Genomic DNA, 22739 nt, shown 5'->3' on the forward strand with positions numbered 1-22739 from the left:
GCCTGCACGTGGGAGGGGCGGGAGGAGTCGCAGCAGCAGCCACGGGTGACAGCAGCTCAAACTCTCCCTTCCTCTCTCCTGCCTTGTTGCCTACGCCTGCAGATCCCTGAAGGGACAGACCAAAAAGCCAAATGGACACTCGGGCTGGGCCACAGGCCTGCCTCACTCTCCACCCGCCCCCCACCCCCGCCACCCCACTATCAACCTTCCCGTCCCAGCCAGAGGGGTCAGTAAAAGCAAAGCAGGGACGAGAGGCCTGTGCCTCCAGCCCTGAGCTCCAGTTAAATGGCGACAGGCATTGCGTGGGTCTGGGGAGCCCAGACAGAAGGAAACTTGGGACAAGAAGCCCTTCTGGGTTCCACATGCCACAGACTGAGTCTGCTGCTTGCTTGTTTGTGAGACAAATTCCTTCCTCTCAAGAGCCTCAATTTCCCCATCTGAAGAATGGGCATATTAATCAAGAAGGTCTCTGAAGGCACCCGCACCCCCACGTACCAGTTGTGGGATCTTGAGCAAATTATCTGTCCCCTTTGGGCCTCAGTCTGCTCACTCGTCAAAGGAGGATAGGAATTAAACACACTCCATAGGATAGAAAATCGCTCAGGCGTGTCCAATTCTTTGCGACCCCGTGGGCTATACTATACAGTCCATGGAATTCTCCAGGCCAGAATACTGGAGTGGGTAGCCTTTCCCTTCTCCAGGGGATCTTCCCAACCCAGGGATCGAATCCAGGTCTCCTGCATTGCAGGAGGATTCTTTACCAGCTGAGCCACATAGGAAGCTCTTAGGATAGAATGAAATGCCACATGTCAAGCGTCTGGCACACAGTGGGTGCTCAGGAAACGTGAGGCCAAGGCTTTGTGTGGAGGGGTTCTGGAGCTCTGGAAACTGGTGTTTGGGATGAAAAGGAGTGGAGGTGGGGGACATTGGGAGGTTTGAAGAGCAAAGCGTCTGTGTCCCCTGCCAAGACATCCCAAAGGGCTGAACGCAGGACCAGGCCTCTGAAGTTCCACCCCCCTGGTACCCACTCCAGGTGCCTCCATCCCCCTCCATGAACACCCCACGGCGCAAGCCAGGAACACCAAACAGCCCGCAGCCCTGCATATTGACCGTGCAGGGAGCAGAGTGGCCACACGGCGGCAGCAGAGACTTGGCCCCAACAGCAGGGAGTTCCGGCCTCACGGAGGATGGGGGTGGACCGTCAAAAATGGGGCAGATGGGCCAGGGCCATGGGGGGGCCTTGGAGCAGATGGGGGCCGGAGGGTAGTCACCTGTCTGCTGACCCCGCGCTCAGGTCACATTCTGAATTCATTCAGCCAAGCAACTGTTGGTCCTTTCTTTATTTCTTCAGTTTGTTTATTCTTTTGAGTGAGCCCATCTTCCTTTGTTTCTCTCTCCCTCGCTCCTTCACCTGCCTTCATTTTCCCTGTTGGTCCAGCCAGTCAACTGGACATAACATCCTGAGCCACGAGTAGGTTCCAGTCTGGGGCAGGACTCCCATCTAGGGGACAGAGGTGGGTGGGCCTCGGTCCCTGCCATTGGGGTGCTCAAGGCTCGGCAGGGGGCCGGGAGAGCCTGCCTGGCTATTGCATTTGAAGGAAGGACTTCCGCCTCAGGCCAAGGACCTAGGGTCTGCAGGTCAGTGACTGCTGAGCAGGGTGCTGGAGGACTCTGGGCCTGGGACTCCCGGGGTCTCAAAGGGCTGAGTCACCCACAAGCTGGTGGTGAACAGCAGCCACTGAAAACCAGAAAACAGCAAACAGTACCCTGGTCGGGCCGACTGTGACCCGGGCCACCTCTTCATCCAAAACAAACCTCAACCAAACAGCACCATCCTGGGCCCGGCAATGTCTGAGATTTGGGGAAATTCCCTGGCAGCAGGGCAGATTCTCTGGCCAGTGACTAAATCTCCGTCTGGCAGAAGCAGGAGCATAGAGAGTGAGGCTGGCTTTAACATCAGGGGACGTGGGTTGAAATCCTGGCTCAGGATTGTGCTAGCCTGACACAAGGCACTGCCTTTCTCTGAGCCTCAGTTCCCAGATCTGTAGAATGGGGGAATCCGATTCCTCACTCTGCCCAGCTCACAGTCTGAGCACTAGAGGAAATAACGCATATGAGGTGTGATGTTGGGAGAGAGAAAGCCCGGCTTTGCAGTCAGAACCGGCTTCCAATTCGAGCTCTGCCTCGTGCTGGCTGTGGACCTTAGACAAGAGCTTAAACCTCTCTGGGCCTCAAGTGCCCCATCTGTAAAATGGGGCTAACACTCCCCACCTGCTAGGGGGCAGAAGAGCCTCCACACGGTTGGCAGTCCATTGATGGGTGCTGTTACTATTTGGAAATGTTCAGTGAAACTCTAAAGCATGACACACATCAAGAGTGTCATTAGAGTGATTATCCCCGTAGCAACCAAGGTCAAACACCTCTGCCTGACTCTCAGCTCCCTCCACCCCTAGTCTTGCCCCACCTGCCTCCCAGCCTTGCCACCCAATGCCTGATGACAGCAGTCATCAGGGGAGCCTAGGGGATGACGAGGCCGACAGCTGGTTGTTGGGGGTGGGGTTCCTCCCCACCACTCCTTGGGGCGGGGCGCCCTGATCAGTGGCTACACACCCAGTCCGGTGCCAAGTCACTGCCCAGCCCTTTGGCAGTTTCGGGGAGGAAGGGGATGTCCTGGGGTGCTCCCTCCATCCAGGTGAGGCTTCATTCGGCCTACTGACCATGGCCCTGGCTGAGCCTGGAACAGGAGTCAGCACCCTGGGCTCTGCCGCTCAGCAGACGGGTGGTGACTCTTGCCCAAGCTGCCTCTTTGGGCCACGGTGAGATTTAAGGGGGCTGAGAGTGGTTTCTCACCTCTTGGCTTGGAACTGTGTGAGGAATGATGTCATGACCTGTGTGGGGGAAGGTGAAAAGCCCCAAGACTCCTGCCCTGTTTCTCTGAGCTTCAGTGAAAACAGTCCATGATCTGGGGAGGTCCTTGTGCTCATTTTAGAAATATATATATTCAATTCTGGCTGCTAACAGGAGAAGGAGGCCTTCACAGATGTCGCTAGTGGTAAAGAATCTACCTGACGATCCAGAAGACGACGCAGGTTGGATTCCTGGGTCAGAAAGATCCCCCGGAGGAGGAAAATGGCAACCCACTCCAGTATGGTTGACTGAAAAATTCCATGGACAGAGGAGCCTGGCGGGCCACAGTCCATGGGTTCACAAAGAGTTGGACATGACTGAGTGACTAAGCAGACACAACTGGAATAGGAGGTCAGGTGACAGTGAGTTTCCAGTTCAATTCTGTATTAATTCCTGGTGCCCAAAGTGCTCCACTATCCAGGCCCCATTTAACCCTCAAATTCACCCCCAGGACCAGCTCCCTAATCCAACCTCACCCATCACCATAGGGGAGGACTGCACCCCCTTCCACTGCAAACAACCCCCCACACACACCTCTGCACCTTACACACACTGTTCCCTCCGTTTGGAACCCCCTTCTCTTCCCCCATCTAATTGTGTTTCACTTTTCCTCCAGACCCTGGCCCCTCTCTCTAACCACCCCCAGCCTGAGTGCGGGGCCCTTCTTCCTGAGTCCCGTCCACTGCCTGTGCCAGCCATCGCTGGAGCTCTCATCACACTGATCCATCCCGCTTGTCTCCCGTTCTAGGCTGTGAGGGACTTTTTTTTGTTTTTAATTTATTTATTTGTCTGCATCAGGTCCTAGTTGCAGCATACAGGGTCTTTCGTTGTGGCTCGAGGGGCTTAGTCACCCCACACGTGGGATCTTAAGTTCCCCACCCAGGGACTGAACTCACATCCTTAGCATTGGAAGGCGGATTCTCAGTCACTGAACCACGAGCGAAGTCCCTGTGAGAGACTTGAACTTCTACAGTTCAGAGTCCCCAGGCCCTTGAGCACAGGCGGTCATCAGTGTTGGTTACATAGCAAGAGTCACACGTGACATCACCGACCATGTATCAGACCCTGCTCTGAGCACTTTACAGATGGAAGGTTCCATCACTCCCCAGGCCATGCCCCAGGCAGAGGGGAGACCCATTGCTAGTGAGAAGTCTTGGTACTGGCTGGGGGAGGGGAGGTCCAGCTGGTTGCCCGGGTCACCCCCTTCCCACCTGCCCTGGAACACCGGCAGGAGGGCTGTGGGGTGTTTTGTCTCCAGGGAGATGGGGGGGAGGGGATGCATATTCATTCATTCACTCATTCATTCATCCACCAAAAGTCACCAGTTCCTGCTCCGTGCCCCGCAGAGACTAGGCACTAAGGACCCGTCCCTGCCCCCCACCAAGTTGGTGGGCCAGCAGGGCTGACCCCCACCTCCCTGCTCGGCAACAAGTGGGCAGAAGCCTCGTCTGTCCCCGTCCACCCGGTCACTGCCCAACTACGAGCCTTCTCTGCATCAGACCGGGGTGCGCTCCTGAGGGACCTAGGCCAGATCTGGGTCCTCCACTTCCTGCAGCCTGAGGGCCCCACAGAGCAGGGATTCAAGAAGAGTTTGTCTCGGGCCGCCTGGGTCCCGGGCCGCGGGCCATGGGACGGGAGGGGCAGGGCCGCGGAATGCGCCCGGCCGGCCCCTCACCTGGGCCGCCCGCCGCCCGCACTTCCTCCCGCCGCCCCGCCCCTTCCACATTCCTGCCCCGCCGGCCCCGCGGCCGCCGCTCCGCTCGCCCCGGCCCTGCCTCCCTCCCTCCGTCCCTCCGCGCCCCGCGATGAAGGCGGCCCAGGCCCCGGGCGAGGAGGCGCCGGGCGGCGCGCGGTCGGTCAAGGTGGTCCTCGTGGGCGACGGCGGCTGCGGGAAGACGTCGCTGCTGATGGTCTTCGCGGAGGGGGCCTTCCCCGAGGTGAGTGTGGCCCCCGGCGCCTCCTGCCCCCCGAGGAGGGAGGGACGGGCACCCGTCCTGCCTCCCGGCAGAGCCTGGGGTCCAAAGCAGTTCTCACCGTGCCCCCGGGAGTGAAGGACTCAGTGGCATCGTCTGTAAAGTGCCAAGAACAGCACCTACCCGGGGGAGGTGTCTGGGGACGGACTTGGGCGGCCTGGGGACGTTGCGGGTCCTAAGAGAGCCCTCGGTGGCACCGCTTGGCTAAGAGGATCTGACCACTCTCGGGGGAGCTAGATCGCCTGGCTTCAAATCCTGGCTTTGGGACTTACAGCTGGGCGCCCTCGGGCAGGCCCCTTACTCTCTCTGTGCCTGCAAAATAGGAATAGCAATGGTGCCCAGCTCGCAGGGTCAATGAGTGAGTTCACACAGGTCAGGGGCTGAGCTGCAGCGGGAAGGACCCAGTGAAAAGTGGCAAACGTTCTTGGGAGACATCGCGTCTGCACCCAGCTCTTGCCCCTACGATGGCTGTCCCGTGGGCTCAGCCTTAGAGGGTCAGGACGCAGCAACCTCGTCACACGGCTGGGTTGGCATCTTGGTCTCCCCCAGCTGGGGCCCACCGTGCCTGGCTCAGCCTCTGTGAGCCTCCAATCCCTCATGCGACCTCCCTGGGTGGAGACACCCGAGGGTGGTGGTGAGGTAGCATTAAGGCAAAGCTAAGACACAGCCCCGGGTGGTACCTGGCATGTCGATGCCTGGGCACGTGGACTGTCTTTCCCTCCCCAGCATGCCCACCGCCCGTCCAGGCGGACTTGCCGGCCCCAGGACAGGGTGAAACCCATCCAGTGTGCACCCCCTCGGCCCAGTTCCCCTGGAGTCCATGGGTCCCCTTGCAGCAGCACTGCCCCCTCCCCTAGATCCCTGCACCCTCCGACTCGCGATGGGGTGGGAGTTGGATGGGGGAGGCTGGTGAGGCCCCGCCTGCTAACGGAGTCAGCCTTTCTTTCCACTGTGGCAGCATCAAGCCAACTCTTGCTTTGTGGTTTTGGGAGCTGACGTCATGTCCTTTGGCCAGTCACATTTTTTTTTTTTTAGTTGCGGGGAGGGATGTGTTTCCGGGCCCCCAGATGCTGCCTGTGAGAACCCAAACCCAGCTATTATGGCAGAGTTGCGGGGAGCTCTACAGAGAAGCTGGGCGACCTGAGGCCTGGGAAAGGGGCCTGGGAGAGGGGCCTGGATGGGGGCGGGGGGTGGGAGTCCCTCATCGCCACTGTCCTGGGCTCTGAGACATCCTCAAGGGTGAGACCCATCCCAACTGCAGAGGCTGAAGTGTGGAAATAGGCATTCCCAGTTGATGTGAATGAAGTTTGTGTTAGGGAAAGGGAGCACATGATTGTCACCAGGGTGCTGCCCTGCCACCGGTCCTCCCGTTTGGGGATCCTCATTCCCGGGGACCTGTCTGCCTCCAGGCGCAAAAGAGACGCTTCATTTAAAGAAGCACAAGGTCTGAGAGCAGAAAAGGCCTTCAGTTTACAGCTGGAAAGACAGCGGCCGGAGAGAAGAGTCTGGCCTCGGGGCACAGGGCCCACCCATGAGAGCGCTGGCCTAGAACCCAGGTCTTCCTGGCTGTGACCAGGACATCCTCCGCAGCCCCCCAGAGCTTGGCCTGCCAGACCAGCCTCCTCCTGTCCTGGCCCTGGACCCCTCCTCCTGACAGACCTCCAAGCCCAGGGAGTCAGCAGCTAGGAGACTTGGGGTCCCGTATGCCAGGCCTCCTGCCTGCAGGGAAGAGCAGGCTGGGATCTGGAGGGCCTTAGGGGTCTGGAGGGCCTCAGTGAGCCTTGTCTGGCTGTGGTCCGACTTCAGGTTCAGGGCTGGAGAGTAGAGAGAAAGTTCCTGAGGCTGGGGGACTCCTGCTTGGGCACTGGCCCCTGACACTCAGGGCAACAACCGCAACCACAGGGCCAGAAGCCTCGGGGCCCCACAGCAGGGTCAGGGTGCAACGGGGCCGGGCGCACCAGCTGACCTTCCAGGGCCAGCCGAGTTCTTCCTGGCACCCCGCTGGGGCTCCCATGGGTGTGTTTCCCCGGGGAAACTCCTGGGTCTCCTCTCTCGAGCTGCGTCTCCTCTGCTGTGATGGCCCATCTGTCCATCTGTCCATCTGTGAGCGCTATGAGGTCAGACCCAAGCCTGAGTCATCTGCCCTGGTCTAGCTGGGCCCAGCCCTGTCTTTCTGCAGGAGGACAGATAAGATTAGGTGCTTATTGGTCCTGCAGGCAGAGAGTAACCCTGCCTGGGGGGTTCAAAGAACAAGACAGAAGGTGTCAATGGAGTCTGCGGGATGACATTCCAGAGTGGAGAACCCAGTTCCACTCCGTGAATGGGGCTTTCCTGCTCAGCTCTGGTGCCAGGTGCTAGAGTAGGTGACCTCAGGAGAGACAGGTGAGGAGGGTCTGACCTGGCCCCATCCTCAGCCATCTGTCTAGTGTGTTACTGTGGGCCAGTCACTTCCCCTCTCTGGGCCTCAGCGTCTTCAACAGGAAAATGGGGTGAGGGGAACTTCCCTGGTGGTCCAGTGGTTAGAACCCTACACTGTCACTGCGGGAGACGCAGGTTCAATCCCTGGCCAGGGAACTAAGATCCCACATGGTGAGTGAGGCCAAAAAAGAGAAAATGGAGATAGTACCGACTTTCCAAGGTTACCAGGATCAGAGATGGTGCCCATAAAGAGCCTCGCACAGCAGATCCCTAGAGAATGTGGGTTACGGTGTTATTTCCACGGACACTTGCAGAGCCCTGAAGTGTGTCTCCCAAGAACTTTGTGGCAGGTTGCCCTGCACCTCAGATCAGGAGGGGTCCTGCCACGGGGGGCAGCCAGGCTGGGAGCTCAACAGATGTCAGCACCTCCTCGGTGACAGGCTGGGGGGTGGGGGTGGGGAAGGGGCACCTCCTGGAGGGGTGGATGCTGCCCCTGGCACCCAGCTTCCGAAGCAGTGGGCGTTTGACCTTGCCTGCCAGCCAGCCTTCGCTGTCGCACACAGATACTCGCCTCCTTTAACCAGCGAGGGCGCTGGCCCAAGGTCACACAGTGAGTGCCAGACCCCATCCCAAACCAAGCGTATCTCATTCCAAAGCCCGTGTTCCTGGGACTTCCCTGGTGTCCAGTGGTTAAGACTCTGCTCTTCCATTGCAGGAGGTGCAGGTTCGATCCCTGCTTGGGGAACTGGGATCCTACATGCTGTGTGGCACATAGCCACCATGTCACACTGCCCCCCACCAGGCCTGAGGGGAGGGGGCATGGGAAGGAGCGGGCAGCCCGAGTCTGTGAGTAGAGGAAGTGCCAGTGACTAGAGTCCAGGGTGGCCGACCCTAGGGCCATCCTTGACTTCTCCATCCCGCCTGTTTGCCTGCTCTGTGACCCACCTTTCTCCCCACCCTCCCCACCGCTGCTTCCCAAGTGCCCTGGAAGGACATGGCTGACCCTCTTCTAAGGGACTGCCCCTCCCAGTGGCCAGGGCCTGACTCAGAGGGCCGGCGGGCAGGCAGCCTCGAAGTCCTCCTGAGTCACGGGCAGGTGGGGGCCCCACCTGGCATGGGAAGAGGGGAGAATAGGGTCCCCTGGGCTGTGGCCCCACTGCCCAGCCCTGAGCAAGGGGGCAAGACGTGGGTACCCAAAAGGCAGGAGGTCCAGCGTGCCGCTTGGTGCAAAGGGCTTGTGGTGTGAAAACCTCCCCCACTGTTGCTCAGCCCCCCTCTGTACAAGCTCCCCCTCTTCGTTCCTGCGCTTCTGTAAAAGCTCCTCCTGCTCCCAGTCATCCGGCCTTTGTGGAGAGGGGACGAGCTTAGCCTTAGCGGGCCTGGGGTGGAGGGCCCCTGGCCAGGTGATCTCCCCCTGGGGCCAGGCAGGGCAGGTAAGAGAGATAGAAACAGGAGCAGCCTGGTCGGATTATGAGAGGTTGAGAGGCTAAAGAGGGGAACCCCCCTTCCCTGACCAAAAGCTAGAAGCTTCCCAGGGTAGGCAATGAGTCTTTATTACTTGCTCCTGATGTCCAGAATCAGACCCGGAGAAGGTGCTCGTGAATGAATGAATGAGTGAGTGAGTAAATGAACAAACGTAGGTTAATGTCATTCTAGGAGGCGGAGACAGCAGGAAGGAAGGCTCAGAAATGGGACAGTCTGGACGAGGACAAAGATAAAAATAGCAGTCCTGGCACCTGTAGAATGTTAGTCTGTACCAGGCCCTGGGCTCGGGGCACCATGTGAGGCTCCGCATTGAATCCTTACAGCAACCTGCTGTGGTGGGTGCTCTGAGAGACCCACTATACACTCTCAGAGGGACCCAGGGAGGTTCGGTGCCTTGGGGGGTGCACAGCTGCAAAGTGGCCTCTCTGGGTCTGAACCCCACCAGCCAGCTCCCTCCCAGAAACCACCCGCTCTGCTGACTGCCAAAGGGGCTATGCCTCGGGCATTCCTGGGCTCTGGCCTGGTTGCCCATACCACAGCCCTTCAGAAGCTGCCCTCTTAACCACCCCTGACTCCTTCCTCAGAGCTACACCCCCACAGTGTTTGAGCGGCTCGCCGTGAATCTGCAGGTGAAGGGCAAACCCATCCACCTCCAAATCTGGGACACAGCAGGTGGGTGCAGGGCTGGGGGAGGGGCAGGGTGGGAGGAGGGGCCCCACCCCCTTCCTTCTGAACCAGGGAGGCCGAGCAGTCTCCAGGGGACGGGTGTGGCATGAACCCTCCTCTCTGTAGCTCCCCTGACCCAGGGCAGCCCACTGGGTCCTGGAGACGAGGTGGAACTCCTGGCTCTTGAGAGGCGGACTGTTTTTGGCCTCCTGAGCGTTCCACCCTGGCTTTAGCTCTTATAAGATTGTTCGACCTTGACTTCTGACCTCCAGCTTCCTGACCTTGCCCACAAGAAGGTTCAAAGTCAACTACATCAGAACTCAAAGCTAGGAGACTTCCCTGGCAGGCCAGCAGTTACAACTCTGTCTTCCACTGCAGGAGGCCTGGGTTCAATCCCTGGTCAGGGAACTAAGATCCCACAGATCAAAAAAAAAAAAAAGAATTCAAAGCTAAACTCAGGGAATCCAACAGCCCCCTTACCTTGTTGGGCTGTGACATCTTGGCCCAGGTCCCGTCTGCCTCTTTCTCCTCATCCCCCAGCTCCCCCAAGCCCAGGGCAAAGCAAGTTTCTGAGTGGGGGCCTCAGAAACCCCCTACTTCTGCCAGGACAGGGCTCTCAGCAAGTGGTTTCACCCAGGCTGGGGCTGGCACACCCCATAGGCCGGCCAGGGGGACATGGCCCCAGGGGGATCATTCGTGGGCTGGACTCCGAGGAACAGAACTAGGCCCTGGTCTAGTTCACCCACTCAGCCCACGCCCGCCCCCCTGGTCTTGGTTGGGGTGACCTCTCTGACGCTGGGGACGTGCTGACAGTGGGCAGGAGATCTGGAGGGAGTGACTGCCCCCACTCTTCCAGGGCAAGTGGACTACGACCGCCTGCGGCCTCTGTTCTACCCTGATGCCAGCGTCCTGCTGCTCTGCTTTGACGTCACCAGCCCACACAGCTTCGACAACATCTCTAACCGGGTAGGTGGCACCGGGGTGGAGGCGGGGATGGACAGGGAGGCGTAGCCCTATAGCCAGGCCACTCTGCTCCGCCCCTGCCCTGGACCCAGCCGACTGTCAGAACCTCACAGGGCCTGGATGATGTGTGGTCCAGTGTGTTTGGCGTAACTGTGGGGAAATGGAGGCCCAGAGCGGCTTACCCAAGATCCCACAGGGATCTGGTGGCAGGGTCTGGGCGAGACCTCTGGCTCCCAGTCCAGTACTTCCTGCCTGCCCATACCGCAGGCTCAGAATGCCGAGGCCTTTCTACCATGACCCTGCCTGAGGATGTGGGGCGACCCAGTCGCCCCTGCCTCTCCGCAGTCCGGGCCTGTTAGAGGTCACAGGAACTGTCAGCTTCCCATAGCGTGACCGCTGGCTCCCAGTGGCCGCCCAGGACATCCCCTGATCACAGTAGAGGTCCCCAAGGCTGCTCACAGGTGTTGGGGACGTGGCCCCTGGAGTTCCTCTGCTCCGGCCAGCAGCTCCCACTGCCAGGGCCTCCAGGCGTGTGTGAAGGGCATCTCCAGGGCCCATCAGGACACAACCAGTGATAGCCATAGTAACTATAACCACAATGTTGATGGCAGCATTTACTGAGGACTTAATACGGGCCAGGTACAGTTCTGAGCACTGACATATTTACTCAGCTAACCTAGAAATGTTATGGAGGAACTTCCCTGGTGGTCTAGTGATTAACACTCTGCACTTCTACTGCAGAGGGTGCAGGTTCGATCCCTAGTCAGGGAACTTAGCTCCCGCATGCCCCACAGTATAACCAAAAAGTAAAAAAAAAAAAAAAAATTTATGGAGCAGATACTATCATCCCCAGATTGGGGCCCTTGCTGTAAGATATACATCTATTAAAGTGGTAACCCTGGGACTTGAACTAGTCTGCTCCATGCAGTCGTTCGGAAGGTACCTCTATGTGCCAAGACTGTTCTAGGCACCAAGGACCAAGCTGGGACCAGGGTACCAGGGGGTGGTGAGAGGTGAGTGGGTACCGAATCTGGAAGGTAGAACTGAACCACCAGGGTTTGCAGATGGATTGGACGTGGGTAGGAGAGAGACATTCGCTCAGAGCACCTGGAAGATTAGACTTGCCTTTTCCCAAGATGAGCAGGAGCAGGCTGAGGGCAGAGAGGTGGGCTGTGGAGGCCCCTTGGACATCCCGGTGGAGGGGCAGGCAGAAGTCTGAGTCTGTGGTTCCTGGGAGGGGGCAGGGCTCAGCAGATCCATTTAGGAGCTGCTGGTGGGGAAGAGCTGTGGACTGGGGGTGGGGGGCAGAGGGGAGCTGTCACCTGGAGACCTGAGGACAACCAGGAGTGTGGGGCCCTGGGGCACCATGCCAACCAGCTTTCAGAGGATGGAATGATCGCTGATGCCAGGACTTAGCTAGGACGAGGTGTGATGAGATGCCCTGTTGGACTTAGCAAAGTGGAGTCAGAAGACCCTAGTCAAGGGCAGTTTTGTGGATGGGAGGGTCGCTGGGACCCCATATAGACCCCATGTGTCTCCAGAAGCCAGACAGTTTGATGCCGGTTTTCCCTGAAACTGAGCCGCCGTGCGCTGCTGGTTCCAGGCTCCCGGGTTATGATCCAGACTGAAATAACCCAGCCGTGAGGCCTCGCATTCCAGAGAGCAGCTGGCAGGACAGGAGTGCCCCCTCCGACAGGCCAACAGCTGCTGCAAGCGTTTCGTGAGCGGCTTTAGTTTTAGAGCCTATTTCTTTATAAATTTTGCCACACTGGGGAGATGGTCCTGGGATCCCTTACCTTGCAGAGCAGGTGGGGACAGGGCTCTGGGCGCTAACCTCTGGATTCAAATTCTAACACTTCTGGTCTTGTGACCAAGCCCAAGTTATAGAGCCTCTTTGCGCCTCAGTGAGTGCATCTGTGCAATGGGACTGATGACAGAACTTGCCTCACGGAGACTTGGGGGTCTGTGTGTTCATTATGTGTAAAGTCTTAGCCTGGCCCAGAGTCCCTTCTCTTCTTAGGTACTTAGCCAGTGAGTTGTTCCCTTGCTCAGTTGCTCGGTCATGTCTGACTCTTTGCAGCCCCATGGACTGTAGCCCGCCAGGGTCCTCTGTCCTTGGAATTTTCCAGGCAAGGGTACTGGAGTGGGTTGCCATTTCCTTCTTCAGGGGATCTTCCCTGACCCAGGGATTGAACCTGCATCGGCAGGTTGAACCTGTCTCCTGCATCGGCACTGCATTACCACTAGCGCCAAGAGCGCTGCCTAAGCTGGCTGTGCTAAGTATCATTGTCAGAGTCTACCTGGAGGTCAGGACGCGGCCCGCTCCACCGATGGCTCACACAGGCCCTCACCACCCCTCTCCCCACAGTGGTACCCAGAGGTGAATCACTTCTGCAAGGAGGTGCCCATCGTCGTCGTGGGCTGTAAGACTGACCTGCGCAAGGACAAGTCGCTGGTGAAGAAGCTTCGGAAAAACGGGTTGGAACCTGTGACCTACCACAGGGTAGGAGACACAGCCCAGGGTGGGGTGGGGTGGGGGGCAGGAGAGGGCACCCCCGGGCTGATGCCACTTCGGCCCAGCCTCTCAGCACACACAGGATGTGGAGCAGGGTGGGGGGTGTTTTGGAAGCAGCCGTGGTCAAGAACTGCCAGGCTTGGAAGTTTCCAGTGTGGATGGAGAGTGAGTGGAGTGCACATCAGATGGTCCTGCCCCCCCACTTCACAGCCAGGGTTCCCCCTAGCTCTTTAGTCCGCAGGCCCCTCTCTGTGGGACACCTGGGTCAGGCCGGGAAGTTAATTAGTTGCTACCTGGAGAGGCAGAGACCCAGCCAAGAACTGAGGCAGGAAACTGGATGAAGCCATCAGGGTGCTTGGTCAGGCCTGGGGGCCGGAGCTGTGGGCACCCGAGGGGAGCGCGCCTCGGACGGCCAAGGGGCCTGGTTGGGGAGCGTGTGGCTGGGCGGGAGGCCCCCAGCAGCGGCCAGCTGATGGCAGCCCTGCTGCGCTCCCTCCTAGGGCCAGGAGATGGCGCGGGCCGTGGGCGCCGTGGCCTACCTCGAGTGCTCGGCTCTGCTCCAGGAGAACGTCCATGCCGTCTTCCAGGAGGCGGCCGAGGTGGCCCTCAGCAGCCGCGGTCGCAACTTCTGGAGGCGGATCACCCGGAGCTTTTGTGTGGTGACCTGAGGGCCTGGGCCCCTCCGCGCCCCACCGCCCCGGCAGCACAGGAACGAGCTGGTTGATGACCTCCTGCCCAGCTGGCTGGGCTGGACCCAGTCCCCAGGCTGTGACCACCGAACTGTACCTCAAACAGATGGGCACCCCTGAGGCCAGCCCCTCGACCCTGGGGCTGGGGTCCTGGATTGCAGTGAAACCCCTCTGAGGCCTGAGGAAGGGGATCCCGGGCTCACCAGTCCTATGGAGGGCTGGTCCCTGGAGACCCCTGACTCACTCCCATCTCCCTGCCCTGGACCACGCATCCTGGAGCGGCCTGTGTGCCCTGGCGCCACCTTGTGGCTCTTCTCTGGGCTGTGCCTTCGGGACCCTCCCACCCCATGTCCCCCTGCCCACCCCAGTGGTAAACACTTGAAGATGACATCACTTGTCCGTTGCGTCATGCCTCTTGTTTTGAAATGCCTTTACACACGTGTTCCATGTGGGGGATAAAAGCACACCCTGTGTAGGCACTGGGTCTAGTATAACTACCTGGATCTAAACCAGGCTATCACTTTTGGACCTTGGGCAAGTCACTTGGGCCTCTTGCCTGTGAAAGAGGCTGGTGCCTGGCACACACTGGGTGCTCACAAAAGGTTCACAAGTATCACTTTTATTTATGATAAATACAATTGATAATATTCACGGGTGTAATGTACATAGTATATTACACAGGTATAATTGTACAGTCTATAGTATTGTACAGTCAGAGTTCTCCAGAGAAACAGAACCAATAGGATGTATATTCAGAAGGTGATTTTAAGGAATCAGCTCAAAAACACAATTTTGAGGACTGGCAAGTCCAAAACCTGTAGGACAGGTTGGAGGTCGATGTTGCTGTCCTGAGTCTGAATTCTGAAGGGCAGCAGACTGGAAATTTCAGGCAGCATTTCTGTGTTGTTGACCTGAGGCAGAATTCCTTCTTCCTTGGGAAACCTCAATCTCTTCTCTTAAGACCTTTGACTGATTGCATGAGGTCCACGCACACCAAACCAGCCACTAACACCCACCCCCTTAGTTTCATTAGAAACAGCTCCAGGAGTGGGGCTGCTTCCTCCAGGTGAGGGCTCCTAGCTCAGGTTACAGAGCTGAGCTGAGACAGAGGAAGCGATGTTAGGGACCTGCTCAGAAAACCCCACCTGGATTACAGGCTCCACTCCAGGGTCTTAATGTAAGCTTCTCAGGGGTGGGAAACGACTGTTCCTGGCCTAGATTTCTAGCCTAGCTGCTCCTCCCCCAAGCACACCCATGCCCAGAATATTCTTTCTCTTCTCCCCTTCCTGCCCTCCCCAACCCAGTGAGCTAAGCCCAGCTCACACATCTCTAATTTCCCGAAATGTGAGTCCCTGGAACCCTTGATAGTTATTCTGCTAAGAAGCTAGTCACATTGACTTCTTGCACCAGACCTGGGCGTCCCTGAAGAAGGCTGTCTGTCTTCCTCGTCCCTTTGTTGGGGATATGGCTTGGCCCCTTGGCACTGCAGACAGGCAGAGTGCTCCGTCTCTGGAGTCAGTCGAAGATCTGGGTTGGAATCCTAGTCCCGTCATTTTCCAGAGCCAGGTGATTTTATGAGCGTGACATTCCTCCAGCCTTAACAATTCCGTCTGGCAACCAGAGATCATCCTGCCCACCCTAGAGGGTTGCTGTGAGGGTGAAGTGGCAAAATGCTTGTCAGGTGCCTAGCACAGTGCCAGGAATAAAGGAGGAATGCAGGGAACATGGACTGGACCGCATGGAGTAGAGCAGGGCTGCCCAGTACGTTCTTTACAGGAGGGCAAGATGCTGAACAGGATGTCTGGATCAGGCTCCCTCCCTGGGTTAACCAGAGGCTCCATCATCTATGCCTTCAACAGCCTGGTGCCCAGGGAGCTCTATGAGGTCCCCAGTGCTATGAGAAGAACTACGGGTGTAACAGGGCACAGTTTGTGCTCTTAAAGCCAAGTCTGTGTGCAGTGCCACAGAGGACGGGATCTTAATTCCAGCATGCAGGGGTGGTTGGGAAGCTACCGAGAGAGAAGGCAGTTCCATGGAAGAGAGACTGCCCAGTGAGCGTGGGGGCAATGAGTGCCTCGTGGTCCCTGGAGAGTCCATCAGATGCTGTGTGAAGTTTTACAAGGCAAACAAGAGACTCAGGACAAGGAGACCGACAGTATTAACAAGAAGGTGATGGACTGATGGGTTTGGTCCTGGAGAGTCAACCTTCTCACCTGATAAATAGGAAGAATAAATTCTGCCTTGTTGGGATGTCCTTGGTGGCCCAGCAGATAAGACTCAGCGCTCGCAATGCAGGGGGCCTGGGTTCAATCTCTGGTCAGGAAAACAGACCCCTCATGCCACAACTAAGACCCAGTGTAGAGATTCACTCTGAGCAACAACGAACACCCAGCACAGTCAAAAATTAATAAGTTTTAAAAAATGTTTTAAATAATCAGTGTTGGGACTTCCCTGGCAGTCCAGTGGACTCAGCGCTTTCACTGCTGTGGTTCCAGGTATGACCCCTTGTCAGGGAATGAAGATCTCGCACATTGCTCGGTGCACCCAGAACAAAAAAAAATTTAAATGTCCACTTGATGAGGTTAACAGGGCTCAGTTGTTGGGTCAAATGCCAGTTGAGAGGCTGTGAAGGTATTTATTCAATATGATTACTTTTCAATTAGTAGATTTTGAGTAAAATAGATTACTTTGCATAACCTGTGCAGGCCTCATCCAATCAGTGGAAGGCCTTCAAACACTGAGGTTTCCTGGAGAAAAGGGTCACATGGCCAGAAGAGGACTGAAGTTCAGCTCAGACCATTGCTGCACTTGGCCCAGGACACGGGCTGGGAGGCCAAGGTCTGGGGAGAACTGCTTTCCGTAGGCAGAGCGGAAGCAGAATGGGGGCAGGGAGGCGGGAGGGCCACAGGCATACAGTGGGGGGGGGGGGGGCTCCTGGGGCCACACCACACAGAGTGGGGAGCGGGCACGTGCCTGGTCTGATGGGGCTGCTGGGGAGGAGGGTCCCTGCGGAGTGGAGTTCAGTCCCAAGCTCATGCACCCACTTCTCTCCGGCCAGGCCCCAGCCCCCTACCCTGGGCTGCGCTTCTTTCTGTTCTTGGAGAGCTCGTCACTGTTTGATACAATCAGGTCTCTCACTGAATTGCCAGCTCCTTGAGAGCACAGGCTGGATTTGTTGGGATCCTCTGTGCCTCCAAAGGGCTTTCCTGGTGACTCAGATGGTACAGAACCTACCTGCAATGCAGGAGACCTGGGCTCAATCCCTGGGTTGGGAAGATCCCCTGGAGGAGGGCAGGGCAACCCACTCCAGTATTCTTGCCTGGAGAATCCCCATGGACAGAGGAGCCTGGCGGGCTACAGTTCATGGGGTCACAAAGAGTCGGACAGGACTGAACGACTAAGCACAGCACAGTGCCTCCAACAATGCCCCTAGGAGACTTCCTGGTGGTCTGGTGGTTAAGAATCCACCTTCCAGGGCAGGGGACATGGGTTCCATCCCTGGTCAGTGAACTAAGATCCCACGTGTTTGTGTGTGTGTTAAGTCGCTTCAGTCGTGTCCAAATCGCTTCAACCCCATGGACTGTTAGCCCACCAGGCTCCTCTGCCCATGGAGATTCTCCAGGCACAAATATTAGAGTGGGTTGCCATGCCCTCCTCCAGGGGATTTTCCCCACCCAAGGATCGAACCTACGTCTCTTGTCTCCTCCCTTGGCAGGCAGGTTCTTTACCACTCGCGCCACCTGGGACGCCCCCAAGATCCCACAGGCTGCAGGGCAACTAAGCCTGCACCCTGCAATGAGAAACCCCCAAGAAGCCCTCGCGCAGCAACAAAAACCCAGTGACTGCCAAAAAATTTCAAAAAACTTAAAAGCAAACACCAATGCCTCACATAGAGGAAGCACTGAAGAAATCTATGATGAATGCCGCGAAGCAATGCCCCACTTCGGGACTTCAGCTTCTCCTGCCTGGACCTCTCCCGTCTTCCAGCCTCCAGGCTCTCAGCCTCCTTCATCCTTCTCACCACCAGACACCTTCCAAAGCACGGATCCAGTCACTTGAGCCTTTTGCAGCCCCCTGCCCAGAGGAGGTCTAACTTCCCAGGTGGGGACATGGGAGGTCTCTTGCACCCAACCAAAGCCCACCCTCCCAGCCTAGCACACCTGATGCTCTAGCCACACCCCGATAGCTGGCCCAGGCTCGAAGCCTCCTGCTGAAGTGCTTTCCCCACCTCGGCCTGCCCTTCCTCCTGGTCACTGCTTGTTCCAAGCCCCTCTACCCCCACATCCTTCAGAGTCCGGCTCAGAGGCCACCTTCTGCAGAACACCGGTGGACCTGCCGGCTTCCTGGCTCCCGCTTCACCGCACTCACGCGAACCCGCCTGCACATGAGAGCGTGTGCTGTCTGTGCGTGGGTCCTTGGGCGAAGGAACTGGGTCTTCGTTCCCCGTACGGTGGGAGAGGCCGGGTTGGACGCCTTAGGACAACGCGGTTGGTGGCAGGACCAGGCAGGGTGGCCGGGAGGGCGGAGGCAGGAGCAGGACCCAGTTGGGCAGCTGTAGAGACCCAGACAGGAGGAACAAGCCGCCACAAGTCAAGGCCGGGGGACTTCTGGGCTGGGAAGCTGTGGCTGTGGGGAGGGTGGACCGCGGGGAGGGTGGGGATGCTGAGAGCAAAGGAAGAATGCAGGCCTCACCCTCGGCCCGAGATACCTGCGGGGCTGCCAGAGGTGGGAACCACCAGGTGGCTGGTTTCTAGCTTCAGGACGCGAGCCATCCCAGGGGTCCCGAGGTGGGTGCAGGGAGCAGGGCATCCCTGGAGCCGGGGTTGTTGTTGTGGGTTGTCCGCCTCTTTCTTTTCCTCACCCGTCAAGCCCGGCTTTCAATTCCTCCCAACCCGCCTGGTAGGGTGGGCACGGCCAGACGAGTGGGAGCCTGGGGAAGGCGCAGCCCGGAGGCCAGCTGGGGCCAGGAGCCACAGACAGGCAAGTGTCTACATTTTTCTACGCCGCCTCCGCCCAGCCTTGGGGGTGTCTGCCGGGAAAGCGAGGGGAAGGGGTGGGGACCCCAAGTCATTTTCCCCAGGACAGGACACTCCCTGGCATCCTCCGGCAGGGAGGGTGGGGCACACTGTCTCTGAGTCACGAAGCTTTACTCTCCTCCTCCAAGACAGCTCCCCGGGGCCCCACGTCTGGGTGTGGGAGGGGGTTGGTGGCTGGCAGATCAGCCACTTCGGGCCACCCTCTTTGCTCTCTCCTGACTCCTGCTCTTGGGGGCCCCTCCCCTGGAGGATCGAAAAGTCACAGTTCCCCGGGAGTCACCCCGAAGTCACTAGCTAGGGCTCCAACAGATCCTGAGACCAGACAGAGGGGCAGAGAGATCCAAAGCAGAGCAGAAGAGCTGACCACCCACCCTCCATTCCTGGGCTTGATCTCCAAGCTCTATGCTTGTGATAAATCAGCGTATGTAAAGCCAGGGATTTCCCTGGTTTCCAATTCTGATTCTGCGATTTACCAATTCTGTGACCTTGGAGGAGTCATCAGGGCTCTCTGGGTGTCAGTTTCCTTGTCTGTAAAATGAGTTTATGCCAACTCCAGGCGATAGTGAAGGACAGGGACACCTGGCATCTACAGTCCTTGGGGTCGCCAAGAATCAGACACGACTGGACAACCGAACAATGAAATGAAGGGCAGAGGAGGATCTCCCTCCCGGAGTTGGATTATATGAGTTAATGCTACTATTGTCTACTCACTCACTAGTCAGTGTTAACTACTAACTAGAGTGATTGGTGGTGCTAATGGTAAAGAATCTGCCTGCCAGTGCAGGAGACGTGACAGACGTGGGTTCAGTCCCTGGGTTGGGAAGATTCCCTGGAGGAAGAAATGAAAACCCACTCCAGTATTCTTGCCTGGAGAAGCCCATGGACAGAGGAGCCTAGTGGGCTACCATCCATGATGTCACAGAGAGCCAGACACAACTGAAGCGACTTAGCTATACAAAATTGTTTTAGGGGCTGTAAAGCAGGGGCAAGCATGGAAGTGTTAGATGGATGTCTGTCCCCTCTTCTCAATCTGATCCCAGGCCTGAGAGGGACCCTGATGCCAAGGACGGGCAGCCTCAGAGGGGAGTGGACGTGGTGTACGCGGGAGACAGGCCTCTGCAGGGCAGGCTGGACCCCTGGAGGGGAGGCACGAGGATGGGTTAGAATCTCCTCCTCGGCTCATGTTTGCTGAGGGGACACTGAGCCTGGTCCAGGACTGAGGGCAGGGCACACACCCCATGTGTTGGATTGTTGTTCAGTTGCAAAGTCACATTCCACTCTTTGCGACCTGTGGCACACCAGGCTTCCCTGTCCTTCTCTGCTTCACAGAGTTAGCTCGAACTTATGTCCATTGAGTCAGTGATGCCATCCATCCAAGCATCTCATCCTCTGCCGCCCCTTTCTCTTGCCCTCAATCTTTCCCAGCATCATGGTCTTTTCCAATGAGTCAGCTCTTCACCATCAATTCTTCAGCGCTCAGTCTTCCTTATGGTCCAGCTCTCACATCCATAGTGAGTGAAGTGAAGCCGCTCAGTCATGTCCGACTCTGTGCAACCCCATGGACTGTAGCCTACCATGCTACTCCATCCATGGGATTTTCCAGGCAAGAGTACTGGAGTGGGTTGCCATTTCCTTCTCCAGAGGATCTTCCTGACCCAGGGATCAAACCCGGGTCTCTCTCATTGTAGGCAGATGCTTTACCGTCTGACCCACCAGGGAAGCCCTCACATCCACACATTACTGGAAAAACCATAGTTTTGACTATATGGACCTTTGTCAGCAAACGGATGTCTCTGCTTTTGAATACGCTGCCTAGGTTTGTCACAGCTTTTCTGGATTAGGAATTATATATTGGTTGTCTACCACATGCGGCCCTGTTCCAGCCACTGCACACCAGGAGGAGGGTGAGGGGGCGAGCGGGATGCGGGAGCTCTAGTGTTGACCCAAGCAGCAGGGGAGGGGAGCGTCTCAAGTTCGCTGAGCAGCCTGCTCCTGCCATTGAGATAAACAGGAAGGGAGCTGGGCATTCCAGGGCGGGGGTGGGGCGTCAGTGAAGGAAAGACACGTAGAGCTCAGCTCCTGCGCCCACGCCTCTGCAGCACCGTTGCTCTGGAACTCCTGCTCCTGTCTGCCCATCAGATCAGCATCTCAGAGTCCGGTCTGGCCGGGCGCTGTACGTGACATACCGCACGTCCTTCCCCGGTCAGCACTTCCATGCCCACGCTTTGCAGCTGAGGAAACAGTTTCAGGAAGTTGGAGAGTGGGACCCACAGCAGTGAGTGGCGGAGATGGGCACTTGGACATGGGGACTCCCAGCCCTGGCTCCTGACCGCCCCCTGGGCACCGGCCAGGCAGCTGGACCTTGACCAGCAGAGGGCAGCAGGGCCCAAGGAGAGGAGACGTCCCCAGCTCCGGGAGGCTGGTCTGCAGGGCAGGCCAGGTGCGGAGAGCTACCTGCCCCCGGGACACACCGCTCCCTCCAGCCACCGCCCACCAAGCAGGGCGGATCCTAACAACTCAGTGAAGAAAAGATAAGCTCAGACAGGCCATGTGACTTGAGTACTTGGCCAGTCTGAGCAGAACTAGAATGAAAGTGATGCTGTCTGGTGTCTGTAATGGTTCTAGGGTCAGAACCTAGGATTCGAATCCCAATCCTTCTCACAGGATTATAGTTGAGTGCATGGGCTGGAGTGATATCGAAGCAATGTGTTTCCCATGGGGCCATGTAACCCAGCCTCATTTATAATCTCCTCTGTGATAACCCTGGGGAGGCAGCTTGGAACTGAGGGGTCTCCTCTCTGCCCTCCTCACCCTTGATCCCAACCCAGAATTTATAGTTCAGGAGATGATTATAATACTTAAGAATGTTGAGACTTCCCTGTTGGTACAGTGACTAAGACCACCCTCCCAAAGCAGGGAGCCCAGGTTTGATCGTCTGGTCAAGGAACTAGATCCCTCATGCTGAAATGAAGATCAAAGATCTGGCGTCCTGCAACCAAGACCCAGAGCAACGAAATCAATAAATAAATATCTTTTGAAAATACTTAAGAATATCAAAGTACCACAAGGGATTGCTGCCAGAAAGTAATGTGCTGTGGGTCAGTAGATGGGGGCATGCCCTCCCCACCTGTGCAGTCAGAACCAGCCTGAGGGGCTGGCTGGAGGAGGAGGGAAGGGGAGGATCCAGAGGACCCTGGGGCCCTTCCTGCTGGAGAGCCAGCTCACAAGGAGACCCAAGCCCTGTGAGGGGGGTGGGATGGTGCGGAGGAAAGACAGTGAAGTTGCTAACTCTCTTCTTCTGGACCTCCTCCTAGCTGAAGGTGCTAATCATGTGAAGGACTGGCTCAAAACTGGGAAATGAGTATATCAAGGCTTTATATTATCACCCTGCTTATTTAACTTAAATGCGGGGTACACCATGTGAAATGCCGAATGGATGAATCACAAGCTGGAATCAAGATTGCCAGGAAAAATATCAACAACCTCAAATATGCCTCACTCTAATGGCAGAAAGTGAAGAGGAACCAAAGAGCCTCTTTTTTTTTTTTCACTGTCAAACCAAAGGTCAAGTTTAAATTTAATGACTTTGATATTAACTACACACATACTGGTAAGTGCTAAGACTTAAAATCTTCCGGTTCAGTTGTGACTCCAGACAGGATCCAGAGAGGAGTTCTAAAAGTCTCTTCTCTGGGTTTTATGGAGACTTCCTCTACCCTCCTGTGTTAGCCTCTTAAGGCCCAAAGAGCCTCTTGATGAAAGTGAAAGAGGAGCATGAAAAAGCTGGCTTAAAACTCAAAAATCAGAAAACTAAGATCATAGCATACAGTTCCATCACTTCATGGCAAATAGAAGGGGAAGAAATCGAAGTGATTTTGGGCTCCAAAATCACTGTGAACATAATTAAAAGATACTGGCTCCTTGAAAGAAAAGCTATGACAAACCTAGATAGCATACTAAAAAGAAGAGACATCACTTTGCCGACGAAGGTCTGTATAGTCAAAGCTATGGTTTTTCCAGTAGTCATGTATGGTTGTGAGAGTTGGACCATAAAGAAGGCTGAGCGCAAAAGAATTGATGCTTTTGA

At 56.9% G+C, this 22739-nt stretch overlaps 1 protein-coding gene and 1 non-coding gene across 2 annotated transcripts; one reads left to right on the plus strand and one right to left on the minus strand.

Moving 5' to 3' along the window:
- The first annotated feature begins 4604 nt into the window (after positions 1–4604).
- Positions 4605–14267, plus strand: RHOD (ras homolog family member D). The gene is made up of 5 exons (XM_020887801.2): positions 4605–4844; positions 9368–9455; positions 10306–10415; positions 12781–12915; positions 13428–14267. The coding sequence occupies exons 1-5, from the start codon at positions 4713–4715 to the stop codon at positions 13593–13595; spliced, it is 633 nt and encodes a 210-aa protein (XP_020743460.1). The 5' UTR covers positions 4605–4712; the 3' UTR covers positions 13596–14267.
- Positions 14268–22293: 8026 nt separating this feature from the next.
- LOC139031928 (small nucleolar RNA SNORA26) lies at positions 22294–22417 on the minus strand. Its single transcript, XR_011484482.1, has one exon. It is a non-coding gene; the product is annotated as a small nucleolar RNA SNORA26 (small nucleolar RNA).
- Positions 22418–22739: the final 322 nt, after the last annotated feature.

The sequence above is a fragment of the Odocoileus virginianus genome, chromosome 28, assembly GCF_023699985.2.
Source record: "Odocoileus virginianus isolate 20LAN1187 ecotype Illinois chromosome 28, Ovbor_1.2, whole genome shotgun sequence".
NCBI classification, from domain to species: domain Eukaryota; kingdom Metazoa; phylum Chordata; class Mammalia; order Artiodactyla; family Cervidae; genus Odocoileus; species Odocoileus virginianus.